The 20246-nt window shown below is 32.4% G+C and overlaps 1 protein-coding gene across 2 annotated transcripts in view; it reads left to right on the top strand.

Annotated features, from left to right (window-relative positions):
* The window catches only part of LOC130892478 (zinc finger homeobox protein 4), a 169551-nt gene that overhangs the window by 82114 nt on the left and 67191 nt on the right, over window positions 1-20246 (top strand). Inside the window, exon 6 of one of the 2 annotated variants that reach the window (XM_057797918.1) lies at window positions 15428-15817. The exons of the other annotated variant lie outside the window; for it this stretch is intronic. Coding sequence (XP_057653901.1) covers window positions 15428-15432 — 5 coding nt within the window. The 3' untranslated portion in view covers window positions 15433-15817. Of the gene's footprint in view, window positions 1-15427; window positions 15818-20246 lie in introns of those variants that run through there. 2 annotated transcript variants of the gene reach the window in all.

Raw genomic sequence — 20246 nt, 5'->3', positions numbered from 1 at the left:
TCTATTGTGTCTGTAGATAAACCTGTCTAGCCGTGACCTTCATGGGCTATTTTTTGTTTTGCTATAGAAATAAAGCAACGCATGTGAAATTTCACATGAAACTTGGAAAAATTGCGACTTAAACTTATAATTTATGGTAACAAGTGTACCACAATGAATGATTGTCGTGTCCACGTGTTTTTGAGTGATTTAAGTGTTTTTAAAATGGCCGAGAAGATGTTAAAGATGATTCACGTTCGGGTCGTCCTTGTGACGAGTAAAAATATCGAAAAAGTCGTTAATTTTGTTCGATATGACCGTCGGCTAAGTACTCGTGACATCGTTGAATCTATAGGAATTGACAAAGAATGTGTGCGGCAAATTTTACATAAAAATTTCAAAATGTGAGTGTGGTACATCCCAGTGTTAGAACACCCACCTTATTCGCCGTATATTGCTCCGTGCGACTTCTGTCTCTTTCCTAAGGTCAAATCTGAATTAGAAAGAACCGAATTTGGGTGTGTTGAGGCTGTGAAAGAAAAAGCGGTGCGCGGCCTGAAGGGACAGACAGATCACGATTTCCTGCACTATTTCGGATAATGGAAGATTTTCATGAAGCGATGTATTGATAGAAGAGGGGTATAATTGAAGGTGCTAATAAATAAATATACATATTATTACAATAACAATATTTTAAACCACCAATCTCTTTATTTAATAGCCACAACTCGTATATGTTTTGTTAACATTCACTTGATGGATTGCAATAATTTTGAATCAATTTTTTTTACCTTATGAGTACAATAATTTAGAAATTATACCATTTTGTATTTCTATTTAGCAACCATGTACAAAATATGTTCATACAAAGTAAAATATAGAAAAGATAAAAAATTATAACCTAACCATGTTTTTATACATTGTTATTGAATAGAATATGTGCATTTTAAAGTTCTAAAAATCACCTGTCAATGATTGGGTCTATCATTTAACTTTTCGAATGACAAAAACAAATAATGGTCACTATCTATTGAAATAAAGTAGTGTAGAGACCCCCATTAAGTCTAAATAATGTATTTATTCTCTTTAATGTTTTGGTACAACAGGAAATACTTATTGGAATTCATTATTTGAATAACCTTCATTTTTCCGAATCTCAAGCTATATGAAATGGATTGAACTGTTTGCAGATACAAAAAAAACAACTAAATATTTAAGAACAAACATTACCAGTTATATAAATGTAATTTTTTTTTAATTTACCTTATCTCTGTTTGTGATACTTCGACTTAATATTTCTTAAGTTTAAAGATCAACTATAAATCACACGGAATCAAATCTAGACGAGAAGAGTAGATGTTCATTATCATCACTGAAATGTTTGAAATACATTAAGTTTTTGTTAAAATTTTCTGATCCTTCAGATATCAAATCTTATCATTTATTCTTTCACTTTCTGTTTTCTTCGTGTTAGAAGTAAGATTTTTGTATGTAAAGGTTCATATAGTCATTTGAAAATTTGCTGTATTCTTTTTTCGAACTACACAATGTTTCTTGGTGTTTTTGAACAAATTATCGTTACGTTGTTTCCATTAAATCATGTCTACTTCTATTTTGAAGTACTAATTGTCCAAAAGCTAGATAGGAACATATTTTACATTCTTCGTTCGTTTCTTTTTTCAAAGTTCATTGTTTTTGGTTTGGTACATTATTTAGAACAATGCAAATGTTTAAAAAATAAAAATTACTTTTGTGACACCTTATTATATAACCCTGTTACTGTTGGAACCAATTTCTTTTAGATTTATTCTTTGATTCATTTTTTATATCAAAACCAGATATTGCTTATGCAACTCTTGGACTTCCTTATATATAAATTTTTAAATATCGACTATTTTTCAATGTTATTTACTTCTTTACCATTCTAGAATTAACTCTTCATTCAAACAAGATAGATAATGGCACCGAATATCAGGTTTCTATGTCACAACTAAAATTTCTAAAGTTCGTTTTTGTAACATTTTATCTTATTTACCTTATTTTTGTTTCGTACATTATTTAGTATTAAACCAAACTTATATTTCTAGTTTTCATACTTCGAATCTCTTTTTGTGGAAAGATGACTGTCTGTGTATTGGGTGCAGTTGCTTGTATCAAATATGGAAGTTTATCTTTATACATTATGATGAAAACTGACCTGACTCCAAAAATCTTAGATAGTCTTTCAAGTCTCCAAATTCTACATTTTACTGCCTAGTTTGGGAACTTCACATCTAAATAACTTTCAAAGTAGATTAATTAATTTAATAATTAATAACAGAATGCGATTATTCAGTAGATTTAATTTTGGGAACAAAAATATTTTTTGTGAAAACACAATTAGGTATTGAATAATTATTGAAGGACAATTGCATTCGTAGCACATAAAAACAACCTACTTAATCTAATAGCATGTTATTTATATCGTAAAATACCAATTTCCTGCTAGACTACACGAATTGTTCTCCCCTGGAAATGAGAAATATGAATTAATTTTTCATTCCCCCTTTTGTATTTCTCATATGAATTCGTAACGTGGAGGAGTTGCGCAACCCAGGGCTATCTTTTCGACAAGAAAATCATAGACGTAACACGTTGGGATATTTGATATTTGTAAATTGATTTTAGAGCAAATTAAAAATTTTGCGATTCCTTCTGTAACTAGAATTCTTCTAAATTCTTTCTTTTCCTCATCAGAATCTACACTCGTTTCAGGGCGTCTTTGTTTAGCTTGAATACCAAATTACAAGTTCTATTGTACTATTGAATCCTTAGACCAACTTAAATAAAAAACGTGGAAACTGGAAGCTTTTATAGGCGATATAGAAGAGAATCTTAGCTTCCATCGTTGAGCATCTATATATAATTAGATGTGTAAGTTTGTATGATAGATCCTACTTATTATTTTCGTCATCAGTAACAAGATCTACTAGTTTCCGAGAATAACCTTTCAGATATACCAAAACTAATTTTTCTATCAAATTATCTATATTGATTCTCGTTGTACTCTCATACCAAGGTTACTACTAAGGTTTTAAGATAGATAAATAAAAATAAATATTTATTGTTTTTCAAAATATTCTCCATTACGATCAGTACACTACACAAAACCTGTGATTGGAACACATCAACTACTTCTTCAGGTATAGAAGAACGTTGGCCTCGCAGTTTATTTTTAATGTGAGAGAATAAGAAGAAATCAATGGGTACCAAACAAGGACTGTACGGCGGATGACCCATCAATTTCGCTGTTCAAGAACGTCTTGGTGGAGAATGATTCGTCTTCTTGATTGGTTTCCCTGATGTTTTCAAATACTTCTAGTTAACAAATGTTGGTATTCCATTCAGAACTGACCGCTCTACATCGCTCTAATGGATCGGGGGTGACATGTCCAGTTATTCCGATAAAATAGGCGAAGATGTTTTATTGGATTTAGCTCGTCTTGAAAGACCCTTACAGATTGTTATTTTTTGACCAAAACGAATGTAGCATCTGTAAATAACTGGAATTAAGTAAATAGATTACTCGTCGCATGCATTCATTCTAACCATAATTAGAATATCCCAACAGTCCAAAGAAAATATAAGAGCTATTTGGAAACTAGGATTTTGGGTTATATAGATCACCTATCAGTTGACTGTAGATCCTAATCATGAAAATACAGATCCTTTTATACTTCCATGACTCTATCAAAGAATGGAATTTTTGTTGCAATCGATTTTCATCTACCTCAATTCAGTTATACAGAGAACTTTTTTGCAAGTCTTCAAGTTATAAATACCAAATTTGATACACTGTTAGGTATTAAGTACCTAGAAGGCGATCAAACCATTCTGGGAGGTAATTAGAAGTAACGTAACCTAATAATTTTACAGAAGTTTTCAATCTATCATTTACGGAATCCAAGTAACGGATTCCACCAGGAGCGTGTTGAATATGTGGGACTCCCGCCGCAGCAAACCCACTAAACATTAGAAATAATCAAAATGTCAAACTATATGCAATGTCAGATTTGACATATTAACATCAGTGTTGTGATATCTCAAAATTTAAGCAGTGACCTTCGTGTAGATTTAGTAAACTACATTCTACATTTGATGATGGGTTTTATAGTTTATTTTTTCTGTATCTTTTATGAGAATAACAAATTTATAATTGTTGAGAAATGACATATAATTGATTATTTGTCGCTTAGATTGAGCTGCTTCATTTTCGTACAAAATTTGAGGCTCATATATCTTTTAATTAATTTAGAGTGATTTATTTTTTTAGATTCAGTGAATACATAAAATCACACTTTTTTTTCTCAATGCATGAATTACTAGTGACCTTTTATCATGAAAACACTATTGGAAAATAGTTTGTAGAAAACTAAGTGAAAGTTTTTCTTTATTTGTAGCTCTACATCACGTTATAATAATGTTTTTAATAAAGAATTATTTAGGAAGATGACAAATTAAATTGAATTAGGAAACATTCAATATTGAGTTTCCTGAACGATTTTCTATATATAGTAATACAGTTTCTTATAATATTTTATCTGTTATGTTTTTCATTTACATTTCGAACTGCGCCTATGAATAAAGTCATAAACAGAAGTCTGTTAGCAGAATATGAACCTTATCTTTATAGAGTAAATGACTAAAATTTGAATGTTGATTATACCATACATAAATTAATGATTATATATCGGTAAGTTTCTCGATTTACGATCTTTGGATTGTATATTAAAACAAAAGTGAACTATTTGATAGAATAATTGAAAAAAATAGAGAAAAATTCACGTAAATATTCTTATAGTTGAATCTTTGCTTTGAAAAATGTTCATAAATATTTTCCAAAGAAAGTTTGATATTTTTGAGAATAATATAATGATTGTTGCAAGAAGAAATATAACCCTCAATAACAACTACCTTGGAAAACCAAATAGATAGATGCTGCTGCAATATATTGTTTTCTTCTTGTTAGTAAGTCTTCAGTGTGACGACAATTATCAAAAGCCGTCTATAAAACTATAAAACTAAAAAATTTACTTGAGGTTTCTAGAAACAATTCGAAATGCGTGTGTGAAACAAGTAGTTTTCATCATTGCGGGGATTCTGACACGTGTACAAACTTTTAAATTTTTTGTGCAAATAATGATCATCTGAAAATATCAAGATAGCTGAAAAATTTCATCTTGAAGAAGGTGGTTATGAAGTTGGTCCAACCTGTATGAGAACAGACATATTAACCAATAATAAATATGAAACATTTATTTTCAATTATGCAAATTGATAAAAAGTTTTAAAAAAACAATCTATAAGTAGCAGTCAACTTCCCTGTCCAATTCGTCCCATAACAACTCAATAAGGTTAAGCTCGGGCGACTGTGATGGCCAAACCATTATTTTCAAGACATTCATCCTTTCAAATACTCTTTGTACAGCTTCGAGGAATTATTGGCAACGTTGTCATGCTGGAGGGTAATTATTCTACCGTTCAGACACCAGCCTACTACTACTGATACTTTAATATTCTGTTTAGTCTTCTTTCATAAAAATCCTTTCAATTTTTACCAGGTCTTCAGTCGCCCTTCCTCCAAAACATCCTCAAACCATCATCGTGTTTTTCTTCTGACCTGCGCACTCCATAAAACTTTCTCCCATTCTTTATGCGACCAATTTTTATCTTCTTAGCTTGCTGCAACCTCTTGATTTGATTTTGATGTCATGAAAGAGATTTCTTTACTGTCACTCTTCCAAAAAAATCGGCTTGTCTCAATTTCTTTTTTACCGTTGAAGTACTCAAAGTAAATCCCTAGGTTCATTGATCTGAGCTGCTTTCTCTGGGGCAGTGAGTCGTCAATCACGTTTACTGATCAATATAATGCGTTTATTTTTTTTTCGACGCCGCTCCAAGGCTCCTGGTGGTACATCGAGGTATCTTTAATTCGGCGGCATGTTATGGTTACTTTTGCCTAGACCACGAAGCATTGCGATTAAAGAACGAGTTTCAAACGAAATTTCCTTGGTTTTACCTATTTAAAAACTTACTTCAGAATTTGCGAGAACCAAAACGAATGTGACAAAAAGGTTTCTTGGTCCGAAAAGTATGAAAAGTGTAGCAGTATGGCGTGGGCCGAAACTTTCTACCGGTAGTGAAAGCTAATACGAGGGCTGCTACTTATGTTTTGAGAATGACAAATGTAAACAAAAATTTATAGAAATGGCTTCATTGTTTCTCAAAATAATCTCAATTGAGATCAATATGAATCAATAATTCTATGTTTTGACTGTTCAAGAACGTTTTTCTTTGAACTAATGCGTGACAATTTGCATTTATTTCCCTGACGTTTTCGAAAATTTCTGGTAAACTGGTGTACCATTCGGAAAACCAGCGAAATATGGTGGTTCGAGTTGGTGCTTCATCACCAAAAGTCGAAGCGAGTTGATCGGCACTCTTCTGTTGGTTTAATCCACGTCGAAAGTCATAGAAAATCATCGCACGAAATTGTTAATGTTAATTCCATATTTTGACCAAGATAAATGTTTCAAGTATCTGTGAACGACTCAAATAGCTTTCGTTTGGCAACAAACTCTGAGTACGTTCTTCATTAATAATGTTGCCATCTGTTAAAACTTAAGTAGCAACCCTCGTACTACGAAATATATAAAAACCATAAATTCAGTTCATCATCGTATAAAAACAAGTTTTCCGAACACAATAAGATGGATTTAAATCGGACGTTCGGGCTTATATCACAATTTTAATTATGTATGAGTCAAACGGGCTTCAGACAACTGCCAACCATTGTCGATTTATGTTAATTATTGAAATATAATTTATAGTCTTCTCTGAATCGATCAGCATGATTGGTTCTGGGCTCGTATTTCCTATGGGCAATAAATTTAAATGAACAAAAGACCAAATCCATTGCTAATATTGCTGTATGTACGTGCGTCTGAAAAGTCGCATGTGCCGTTGTGTCCCCTCGCGTTTTTTCCTCACTTAATACATATACGTAAAAAATATCAGATCTGCAATCGATACATCGACGAGTGTATATAGTAGATAACTTTTTCTAATTATGATATGCATCTTTCATCAGTGATTCAAGGCTTTGGTACCATTTTTTTGACGTTAAAAACTGTTAGACATAACATTCAGCGATTTTTTTATGAAATATCTTCAACTGAAAATGACAAAATTGAAATTGATTATTCAACGAGAGGTTTGCAGATGATTTCACGACATGCATTCATATCTTAAACCCAGTTCACAATCTTTGGTAAATAGGACCAGGAAACATAAGCAATTTATACGAAAAATTAAAGAAAACGGTATAATTTTATAGGTAGTAGACAATTTATTGTAGGAGGATTATCTAGTGATATTTAAGTCTTCATTATCAAAGATGTTTTTACAACTATGTATGGGAGTATTGGAAACAGTGGAATGGACTGATAGAATCCAGGATTTGAGCCCTTTTCTATGGATTATTCAAAATCTAAAGTCTACACTAATAGACCTACAATTATTTAAGCAAGAAAAGCAGATCATACCACCTGCTATGCTAGAGAATATTCTAGAAGAATGTTATGTTATTTTCAAGCGGATAATGGACAATAATTTGAAGATATATTATAAATTAACTATTATTTGGTTTTGTTATTGTTCCACAGTAATCGCAATCCCGAAATCTACATCAAATAATGAATTCCCGAATACTTTATTAGAATTATATCATTCCATAGTCGATAATTCAGTTTGTCATTCAAAAAGAGACATTATAGTTGATAATCTAGCTTCAATGAAGTATAAAAATTCATATTAGAAGACCCTATAGTAATATTTTCTTTCTCCGCATATTTTTATAGACAAATAAGTTGAAAATCTATTCTATTAATTATTATTAACTGTATTTTTTGTATATCATTTCAATATTACCAATATATTAACTATATAAAAATTTAGGAAGTTATCATAAATTTAATATGCACATAGTTATTTCTGAAACTTGCTTTATGCATACGGAATACTTTAATTATGAACCTCGCCTAGTAATTTGACTCACGTGTCTTTTTAGAATGATGTAAATGGGATTTTCTAACGTTCCTTAACCGAGAACAGGCGTAAAATAATGATTGTCATATAGATATGTTGAAAAGATAATTTTCTGATGAAATATTTCACTCCAGGAAACCACCATGAATTGTTTAAAGCTTTAGTCCTGAAGTTAGAAGGTGAAGAAATCGAATACGTAAAATCCTGAGATGTGAGATCTGAGGTGAAGGAGACAATCAAACTAGAGAACTAAACAGAAAGAGAGGACTGTCTTGGGCTGCATTTGACTAACTGAGAGATATATTCAAGTCAGATATACCACCTACCTGTCGAAAGGTGTTTGACCAATGCATTTTCCCAGTGTTGACTTAGGGCTCAGAAACACTAAGGCTCTGGACGTTTGGAACCATTCAAACGCTTTGCGCCGCGTCTCTAAAACAATTGCAGCATAAACGTCGTATTTGGCGTCAGCACAAAATGTTGAAATTCGATAAAAAAAAGACGAATTATTAATAGTATCAGTCCATGTTATTGTGTATTATACAACAAAAGTGACCATCAACTTTTACTTCAGGTGATATGGTTAGGTTAGTTTGGGATGCCTTTAAGATGGCAGTTTTATTATATATTCCCGCACAAGTTCTACGATATATTTGAATTATTTTTAATTGACACGAAAATATTCAATACATTTGGTATTGTTTTCTTTCATGTGTTTTGTATCTTCATAAATATCACACGACTACACGATAGTTCTGTTTGTCGACTATTGTTGAGAACGAGACGTCGTCGTTCGCGTATGAGATGTATTGAAGCTGTGTCTGGCGTTCAGACGTCGATCGAGACGTCTACGCTCAAGTGGGATGCCACATATAGCATTTAATAGGAAACCGAGGCCTAACATTGGAACAAAATCATGTAAATAAAATAAGAATAAGTCAACGAGCCATGGAGAGGTCCAGTTAGGAATGACTAACTGCGAAGAAGAATCAAAGATGAAGATGCAATCGAAACTCTTGCGATATTATCTTCCTCATATGTTAAAGCTCTAGTGAAGAGGTTTTTCATTATTATGTAATTTAATTACATAAAAAAGGTCAATGAATGAAAAAAGAACGTAGATTCTTGCGTTTTTATTAATAGAACCAAAATATTTGATTTTGTCGAATGATCTATCACTGAAATGAAGTAACCGCCGTATATTACAAAGAAAAGTGTCGTAAAATTCTTAACATTTATATGTATAAAAAGTTGTTAATTGAATATAAACGAGACAATCACCAACTGTTACAAATTAAAATCGTTTTTATATATTAAAATACCCAAAAAAAATCATGAAAATAAACGTATTTCATTCAAAAATGATCATTTATAATTAGTTTTATAATATTTGTTACATCATAAATTTACTATGAACAGAATTTTCAGATATACAGAATAAGATAGCAATCTGTTCGTATAGTATAGATAGATATCTTCACAATCTTATACATTCTCGTAAAAAGATGTTCTTGATGTATAGAACATTTACAGAACCGAAGATTCGTTCTCGAAAAGCCCATATTATGTTCCAAGTCGAGTACCATCAGGGCAATATAATCAGCGTGCAAGTCAGCCCTAATGAAAGCGCATCTCAAAATGTTGTGGCATATAAAACGGAATCAAGTCTATAAAAAGTCAGTTACCGTGATGTATATATAAGTTTATAATCGACCGTAAGTAAGTGGATTCGCCAATGGAAACGCGTAATACGGGTAGCTATAGAAACGTAGTCTTGTTTGTCTTATTGCTAAAGTAGAATGAATCCGTAGACCCGCCCAGTCTCCACACGTCTCTCTTCGTACGACCAACTCTTTTCATCATCAAGTTTCTCTTTATATCGATACGTTGATGGTATATACGGAGAGATTTTTTCTCATTACGTTTAAGTGGAATTTATTACTCGAATTCCATCGTTCGGTAAACCTTTTTCAAAAGATCTCGGGGTTGAAGACATGTTTTGATACTATACAGACGTTAACTTATGAAATTTTTGGAAACACTTTTAATTACAGATTCATTTTTCACTCTTTTTGTATGTTTATGTACTAATATTACATAATTTATGGGGAAAAATTGACATATTAGGGTTACCTGTAACCTCTACTTATAACCTGTTACCTACTAAATCAAAATTGAACTATAATTCCGTATATCTCCAGTTCCATTAAGTGGTAGCCCACGCAAAAAATTTCTTGTTCTGAAAATGTGTATTTTGTCGAATTAAACAAAAAGCAAAAGTCTTTTTCACTGAAAATAGCCTTCAGTTTCGATGACAACATCTTCAACGGCGCACAATTTCTGTCTAGCGAGCATCCTCTTGTCACTGCTACTACCGTTACGATCTGTCCATAAGGTCCTATCACCCCACTGTGATCATTGGTAGTGGACAAAATTCTCACTAGACTTGTCTTGACGAGGATGATCTAGTAGTGGTAGTTAACACAATCAAAAAATGAGATGATAAAGTGCAACTCTCGATCAACCCCCAGTAATACATCGCTAGTCCTATTTTAAAGAAGGCAAATATAAGCGGTCCTATCGTGAATGGAACTAAATTAATTAGTATCTAGGAGTCATCCTGGATAAAACACTTACTTGGAACAATCACCTCTACAAGGTAATTGCAAAAGCCACTGTGGCTATAAAGACTTGTCGCAAGCTTGTGTGCAAGACATGTTGACTAAAGCCTGAAATAATATTCTGCATATACCAAACAGTCATCAAACCCATGACCACATATGCAGCTCTTGTTTGGTAGTCGAAAACTGAAGCTGAACAAGAAAGAAAGGCTAATCGCGCCCACAATCGTATATAGTAAAACTGAATCCAAGAAATCTGATAAGTCACTTAAGGATTCTAAGGCTAATAAAGCTACGACAAACCAATAGATCAAATTCATAGTATGTGTGGTTGTCTTTGATTGTCGGATATGTAGAAATTGATTTTCTTTCCTCTGGAAGCGCTTGCAGCCTTGGAGAATATCTATCAAGTGTTGATTGGAATGACTAACACTGCTTCTAAGCCCATTATTGGAAAGTAATTCTATCTCAAGTTATAATTATATACATATTATTAGTCTACTACTATATCGTCAATATTGTGTTTGAATTTATATCCATTTTATGTTGGTTGGAATTTGGTTCAGAGACTTACCGAATTTACTAATGTTATATTAACATTATTAGAAATAAAAGATTCAAGATATTCAAGCTAAAAGATATGTTTATATTTCTTCTTGGGGGTAGCAATTCAATTTGTAATACGAGTAATTCATCAAAGTCTTTAAAAAAAATTCTTTTACTAGAAATAGTCGAAAATCTATTCTTTCGAAATATCATTTGCCGTTCTTGGCATTGTTCATTGTATACACTTTAATCTCTTTCTTTGGCCAGGTGTTACTTCACAGAAATTCACTGTTAACATACCCAGAAAAGTCCCTTTTTACCTGAGATTACTTATCATTACCGATAATATAAACAGCTGCATTGTTTGACACGGTTCTACAAAACACAGAAATATTTCAGTTTCGAAATTTCGTATGTATTTACAAAATCCTTTTCAAGGCGAACTGTCGGTTTCTGGGAATTTGCGAGCTATTTTTTTTTATTTAATTCCTTTTAAAAGGTATCCAAAACATCTTAGGATCGTACCGGCGATTCTTGTACATATGAATAACGTTCCTGTGTTTATTCAAGTTATATATTTACATAAGAAATCACTAATTCCGTCAGAAACAAAACTTGTAAAAAAACCAAGTCTGGCAACTCAGTTCTTCTACCGTAAAAAGTTCTGAGATCAATATAATATCAAGTCGGTTGATTTATTAAGTTCCTACTTGAAGAATCTTCTGTCTTGAGTTATTAGCTAACCTAACAACATCTTATAGTGTCGACATTAGTATTAACAATCTTGAAAAAATGTTTAAATAAAATATATTATAGTAAATAAGACTATTTAGTGCGATTAGTTGGACTTTGTTTTTGATGGCATAGTGTTTTCCCTCAAAAGGAACTGAATAAATTAACCGCCTTGGTATTACATGGATCTCAAAGCTTTTTAGATAGTTAGATGAGACTTGGTTTATTTCAGATTAAGATAGACCTCCTTTTTTCCTTTCCAGTACCCTCTACTTCTTAAATACCAACAACAAATTTTCTCTGTCTTATGAGCTTTTTTATTTGTGCAGGTAAGGTAGTCTTCCTCTTTTTTTCCATTTCTACTTCTTGAGCTTTAGCTAAAGTTTTTCTCAAATCCCACTTCCTATCTCTAAGGGTTTTTCTCGCAGGTTTCTTAGTCTATTGTATTCACAAACTGAAGATTCCTGCGTTTTAATACTTCGAAAGTTGACATTAATTAGATGTAACCCTCCCAGACTTGTAAATTTCAAAAGTGCCACGTAAGCTTGACCGGATGTGAATACTGCAGAACCGATATCCATCAACGCATTGTTGAGACTTAGGCCCTGATTTTTGTGTATAGTTATAGCATATGTTATACACATGGGAAACTGTTCGCGATAAACGTAAGCTCTATTAATAATTTCAAATTTAGTTTTGACCGGACCCAGTTAGTAAACATGTTCTTTATTAAATGTACTGTATATTTTAATAATTATTTTTGTATTTTCCGGATCAACCTTTACTTTTTGCTCTATACAGATAGAACCATTAACGTTTAATCATTTTTTTTTTTTCATCTTTTTTATTATTTGTTGTTTTTATTATCAGTTGGTGTATCTAGAAAACTGGACTGAGTAGATGTAATAGGCCTCCTGTGAGAAGGACTTCTGGACTGAAATAACAAAATATTTCAGTTTTTCGTGATTTATACCAATTATATTCAAAATTTGAGGCTTCTATGTCTTCTAGAAGTGCCTAAGAATTTTAATGATCGGTCAGTTAGTGAGTGACAGAGTTAAAAACTTTGACTTAGTTATAATTCTAAAAGTACTATTTCAAATTGATTAAAATTTGAATGATACCTTGTTAATACAATGCTTGCTTGAATACTAGAAATACAGGCTTCTAGTTTAATCCATAACGCCGCTTTTTTTGCTCGACTCCCTTGCCCCCAAATTTTTAATTTCACGGTCAACAAATTCGATGTTCAGTTTTCGTTTCTTATAATGTACATACTTTTGACACTTCATCATATGTTTAGAATCAATTTTACTTTGAATCCAGTTTTATTTGTTGGGATTTAATAGTTTTATTTTTCTCTTTTCACAATGGGATCTATTCTTGTCTCTGTTTTGTATTTCTGGGTTTCATTTCGATTACATCGTGAGCCATTCTTTTATTGCTTGTTATTTTATTTGTAACAAGTATTGTTTTAAATTGAAAATGGAAATGTTTGCTTCGATTTCAAATAATTCATCGATGAAACATCATCTACATACTCTAATTTCTTCAAAATTGAAAATTTGCTTTATTCAAAAACTTATTTGAAACATTTAGATCGATCACTAGATATTTGTTTTTACTAGTTAAAAATAAATCATAGCCTTGCATAGAACCACTGGATATTATTGTTGAGTTTCAAGAAAACCCACATAATTCTGATCGAAAAGCATCAACTCAGGAGCTCATGAAAGACGAACTCGAACTTATTTTTGTAAGCAAATGGCAATGTTAGATCAAAGTAGAAGATGTTAAGCTTTCTGATTAGATTGACGGTCATTTCAATTGTAAAAATTAGGGCTATTGGTCTAATGAGAATCTTAACTGCACGAGTAAAGAATATACTCAATATCCAGAAAAAGTTTGAACAGAAATTATTGGATTTAATATTGCAGGTCCTATTTTCATTAATGGCACTTTTAATGGCATCTTTGACTAAATTATTTCCTGATATATTCACGTCTATTGAATATATTAGGCACTTTAAGTACTTTTTCTTCTTGGTTTATTCTTTGTACGGATATTTGCAGTCATTTTCGTTTCCTACATAGAACTTTCCATCTGTTTTTATCAATTTTTTGCCAAGAAGTAAATATTAAACGAACTGGATATTCAATCAAAATATTTCTTATTACATATATTCCGTTATACGAATGTTTTTTCAAAATTTATAATACAGTTTACACTCTAGTCAATCAATTTCAACTTTATCCTGACGTCAAGTCTAAATAAGACAACAAATCATATACATAGAAAGTCAAAAAGAAATGTATATTGTATATTTTTGACAAGCAAATAGTGATTTTGATATTCATTGGAGATTATTTGTCCAAAAAAATAGGCCATAAAAAAAGGAATTTATGATTAAGATATTTAAATTTAATCCATTTGATTGTCCTTGGCCCATTTATAAATGACTGTACATATCGGATTATTGAACAAAGGTAGTGGGTCTTTGATACCATGTGGTACATATTGCCGAACTTAATAAAAATAATAAGTACCACAAATGTAAGATGTAGACCATCCAAACTCGAAAAGACATTATCTTACCTTGCGAGATCAGTAATAATGAAATTTACCACGAAAAATAAACTCGTTAAATGATCATTCTTAGTTAACTCTTCTGGTATTGAAAATATTCCTACTTTTAGTAAAATACGAGGGCTGCTACAGTTCCGCATGTATTTGAACTAATTGCCGAAGTGAACTGATGTGCGAGAGATCGCATTGTCTTAGTGGAGAATGATTCGTCTTCTTCAATTGGTTTCCCTGATTTTTCAAACACTTCTGGTAAACGAATGCTTGTGTACTATTCAGAATTGACCGTCCTACGTTGCTCTAATCGAACGGTGGTGACATGACCAATTATTCCTAGAGAATTGGCAACCATGTGTACTTCGGGCGCGAACAACTTTTATTGGCTTTGGCTAGTCTAGAAAGACCCGAAAAGTTGATTGTTGCTTAGCCGATTTTGGACGATCTTCCCGAAATTCATCCTGTAGCGGAGTGCGACCACGATTGAATTCGGAAAACTCGAGATGGTGCTTCATCACCAAAAGTCGAAGCGAGTTGATCTGCTCACTGCTGTATGTTTCAAGTATCTGGAAACAACTCAAATGGCATTCGTATCACAACAGGCTATGAGTACGTTCACCATTAAAAATTATGATGGAAATGTCAGGTTTGACATATTTACATCCGTTTTGCTATATCTCAAAATTTAAGTAGCAACCCTCGTAGCATAAGTTTTCTCATTTTCACTGATATTGACGTCAGGATATAGACGTAAAATCAAAAATTTTTTTTCGAATCACATCTACCCATTAGAAAACTGATTTACTTTTATGATTTATCTAAATTATTTTTTTTTTGTTTTTATTTTTCGTTTGATTTTTATTTTGTTTTTAATTTTATTTCAGGCTAAATTTTTTTCTAAATTTTCTCAACTTGGGAGATGACTGAAAATATCCGGATAGGAATCTGATGTGTCGCGGGAACAGAATCAAAGTAAAAGAAGAAAGAGACTTATTAGTTCCATGCCGAAATAAAAAAAAAATGTGATATTACTTTGTACTATATAATGTTTAAATATTTGTATATAATCTATACAGTTAATTGTAAGTTCCTACTAGATAAATAAGCTGCTTCCTATAAGTTATAAATAATTTAAATAACTGTAATGATTATTTTAATGAAATAATTTTATTTAAATCTTTGTTCAATTTTTTTTGTTACTATAACCTTCAAACCCAGTGAGAAAATGTCTTATTATTATATTTATGTAAAATAAATATATTTCCATCAGTTGACTCATAGTATTTCTATTAATTTGAACCAATATCTTTGATATTACTGTCCTAACTTCGAATCTATTCCAACTTTGGAATACCACTCGTACAATTTTATATTTATAATTAGTCCCCCGGAAAGATTTGTGATCATATTATAACTAATAATACCGAATAGCTGACGGGACGAAGTCACTAGTTCTAAATTCAGAATCTGAATTTTCGTCTCTTAACTATAGATCCAACATTCTTCTTAAGAAATTTTGAAGAGAAACATCTGCAGGTTAAAAAAGAACAGGTAAGAAATTTTCGTAATTGAATCAGTAGTTTTAAAGCTCTAAATTTTCAACTATACAAATAAATGAAGTTCTTTTTCTGTACTCGATGAATTTGAGCAATTGAATTGAATTGGAATTGAGTTGAATTATATACATTAAAACATGCTTTCTATAAAAAATAGTATAAAAAAGTTTAAAAAATGATTAAAATATACAAAGAAACAGTACAAAATCAAAGAGATGCAGTTTATTACAATAATTTTTGTATTCTGATTATTATCATCAAATACTTTCATCACATTTTTAATTTTCAAAATTATAATCTGTTACGAATTATTTAATGATATATTTAGAGCGTAAACTAATAGATTGTCACTTGATTTATTTACGAGGGTTGCTACTCAGGTTTCGAGATAAGGCAACGTTGTTGTGATTATGTCAAATTTGACATTGCCATCAAAAATTTTGACATTTTTAATGGTGAACGTGTGTCATACGAGTGCTATTTGAGTTATTCACAGATACTGGAAACATTTATCTTGGTCAACAAATTATATTAAATTGTGAACATATTCATGCAATGATTTTCTACGATTTTCGACGTGGATTGAATCAACAGCAATGTGCCGATCAACTCACTTCGACGTTTGGTGCTGAAGAACTGGAGTCTCCATATCTCGCTCGATTGGTGCAAAGAAATGCTGAACAAATTCAATCGCCTTGCTTCGTCTATAAGATTGTGACAGTCGACGAATCATGTATCTATGCATATTAATCCTAAATTAAACAATTGACTGCATAAGTCTTTCCAATCAGTCAAATACAACATTACTAAAAATTGAAAATTCGGTTGATAAACCGATGTTGTTAAATGGACGTAATAAACCCAAAACCTTTCTGTCTTCGTCATTTTTATTAATAATATTCTTCTGTCACATTTGAGCTTTTCCAACCCATATGTAGTTTCAATTATATCAAACATATGGATGAATAAGTAGTTTGAGTGGTGTTTGCCGTGTGAAGATGCCTGTGAATATTGAACTTAAACTTCTGCGGGTTGTAGTATTCGGGAAAGACGTGTCTTGGTATCTGATTCCACAGACTTGGACTTGGATCCCAAAGAAAAGAGTTACGGGTGTCTGCTGGCGAACTCGGTTTTCATGTGCCACGTCCACCTGTCGAATAAGTCACGCAAATACTGCTCTAGGCAAGAATATTTGGGACATCTCATTGAAGCTATAAGCTGTCCAATTTGTAAAAACAGCGGCCTAGTTCTTTGCCGCATTAAACTCAGATTGCTTCCACCCCAGTCCAGATCGTTATTGTTGGTGGTGATCTGTTGCTGCCTACGGATTTGCGAGTTTATTGGGGCGGCTGATCCAAACGACCACATCAGCGTGCTATCGTCGACAAATCTATACCAGTTTTGCCTAGTAGATCTTTGATATACTGGAGAAAGAGAGTAGGTGATAAGATGCATCTCTGGGCAACACCAGCGTTAACTTTAAACCTTTTTACCATCGATAGCGACCTGGATGGATCGGTCTTTGCGAGAAATACCAAGCCAGTCAGTAAGTGAGGACGACAAATCCTGTCAAAAGCCTTCGATATGTCAAATGTTATTGCTCTGGACTCTCTACACTTCATTATTGTTTCAGTCGATCCGTTGTTGACGTAGGCCAGGAGCCGAATTGCTAGTCGCTGATGATGTTATCAGATACAAGATATCTCAAGATTTGCTGGTTAACAACTTTCTCCGTGTCTCCCACGCAGGGCTTTCATAAAATGTAGCACTATCTTCGTAGAAAATTACCTTTCGAAATTCTTTTTTTTTTAAAGGTTTTTGAGACAAAACCATAAAATTTCGGAAAGCAGGGAAACGAATGTTCAAAATGACTTTAACCGAGTTCAGGATTTTGCCATATTAATAAGTGAATGTGAAAATTACAATTTTGCTATTTAACACAATTAACATTTAGGTTTCGCCTCTAATATCTTGATTTTAATATGAATTTTCCGCGTTGAAATTTAGATATTGAAACGTTTGTAGCTTCAGTTGATTCAAAAATTTGATGCTTCAATTTATAATTGAAACGACCAAGTATCTAATTTGTTTTCAATAACATTGCAAACAAGTATCGAGCGTTGGAGTCAATTAGTAATTTAGTTTGAAACGATATCGATATAATTTGCAAAACCAGTTTAGTATACTTCTACAAAAGTTCAATAACATTATTTAAGTTCCATTATCTGGTACGAATCTAGATATACAGTTAATATAATGATAGTACATTTAAATTGAAGAAATAATAATCATTTTTTTCACATTAGATACTGTTATTTCGTGTTTTGTTCGTAGTATTGCGAAGTAAAAATTCAATTAGCACGAAATTAACATTCGAAGTATAAAGAAAATTGTTTGATGTAGATATACGATTCAATATCGGTTATAAAATAATTTTTATAAAAAAATATATTTGATTACAAGTGACAAAAAAAATAAAATCTTAGTAGAATCGGATCTTAAGAATAATTTATATGTAGGCCAATCTGTATATTTTGAGAAATAACGAAGCCAGAGGGGTTAAAGTCTATTGTTTCAACAAGAACGTATTAAAATAATAGAGCATTCGAAATCTAAAGGCGTATCCATTAATTGATCAAAACTGCACACTGCACTTTGCAAGTTGCAACTAAACCACACTTTCAATAACTTGGACTTCCTTTTTACGTAAAAAACAAGACAAGAGGGCAAACTTGATGACACTCCAGGAGCTTCTGTCGTATAGACATGCCTGTGGATATTGAGCTTGAACTTCTGTAGATTGTAGTTTTCAGAAAAGAGGTGCTTTGGTAGCTGATTCCTCAGGCTTGCATTTCTCCCGGAAAAGGAAAAGAATCCCGATAAATTGACGTTCTGGGATCATCTGTTGTGGTAGTATCTGTAGAACAGGGTCAGGTCAGCGACCTTTCTTCTATGCTCTAGGCTTATTAAGTTTCTGTCAACTCTGGATCGCCTATCAGTCTACTGTAGCATCCTAATGGTATGCTTGAGAGCCGAGCTCCAAATGTGCGAACAATACTGAAAAGATGAACGATTCTAAGTCTTGTACAGTATTAGAAGCTTTTACGGAATATATAGTTATTTGCTCTTAAAGAGAGCTCCAACTTTTTGTGTAGCTGCCTTAGCTAATTCAGCCACGTCACTGTGCTAGGACATATTGCTCCCAACCTTGTAAGATTCCATTCCTCTTGTTACGTTTTTCTTCAAACATTTCAAATTTTCTCGAATACAAGAATAAATAAATCAGAAGTGTCTACTATACCACAATACGTGAACAAAGGAATTTTCTAAATGTTTGAAGAAAAACGTAACAAGCCGAATTGCATGTTGCAACCTCAACACCCAGCAATCGAATTTGCGATGATGGTGATATTTTATGTCCAGATAGGATCAAATCCTGTCAGCCCTGTAAAACCGGCATCCTGAGCCTTCACTGCAGTGAACTCAATCAGAATGCTTCTACTTCACTTCAGAATATTTTCAAGATCAGTATTGATTGTGGTGATCTGTTGCTGTGTATGAATTTCGGTAGTAGCCGAAAATTTCAAATTTTCCCATATCTTTTTGGTTGTGCCAGTTATGGGTAAAGTATGGGCCGCTGGTCAAATGTCAGTCTAATCTGGCCTGTGACATGGGCCGTTCAGGAGAACAGATGTTTTCTGTGCAAAAACAGCATTAAAAATCGATTGACTGACGAAAATTTCTTCACTTCTGCGAATCAGCTTATCTCAATTTCTACCAGATTAGGAATAAATTTTAGAATCTCAGTCAGAATTTCATATGTTCCATACGCCATCATTCTCTTCTGAGAAATAATCAATTTTCTTTTACCAAATTTTTACCATTGTAGCATATATAAGTTTTATGTTATATAAAAATCGAAAAGTTCACCGTTTTTAATTTTTTTGGCTCGCCTACATATTTTTTTGTTTTATCTGGGCCTCCTTCAAAAAAGTTTGTCCTTGTCTGGTTTAAGCTGTATTATCAATAGTCAGTTTTTTGTTAATTAAAAATTCCTATCTTCACAACTTGGGAGATATCCCGACCATCTTGCAAAGCTGGATATTATATAATCATCAGCATGTACCTGCGATGATATAATTCTTGT

This window comes from Diorhabda carinulata, chromosome 4, assembly GCF_026250575.1.
Source record: "Diorhabda carinulata isolate Delta chromosome 4, icDioCari1.1, whole genome shotgun sequence".
Taxonomy (NCBI): domain Eukaryota; kingdom Metazoa; phylum Arthropoda; class Insecta; order Coleoptera; family Chrysomelidae; genus Diorhabda; species Diorhabda carinulata.
This window is presented reverse-complemented; position numbering and strand designations above follow the sequence as displayed.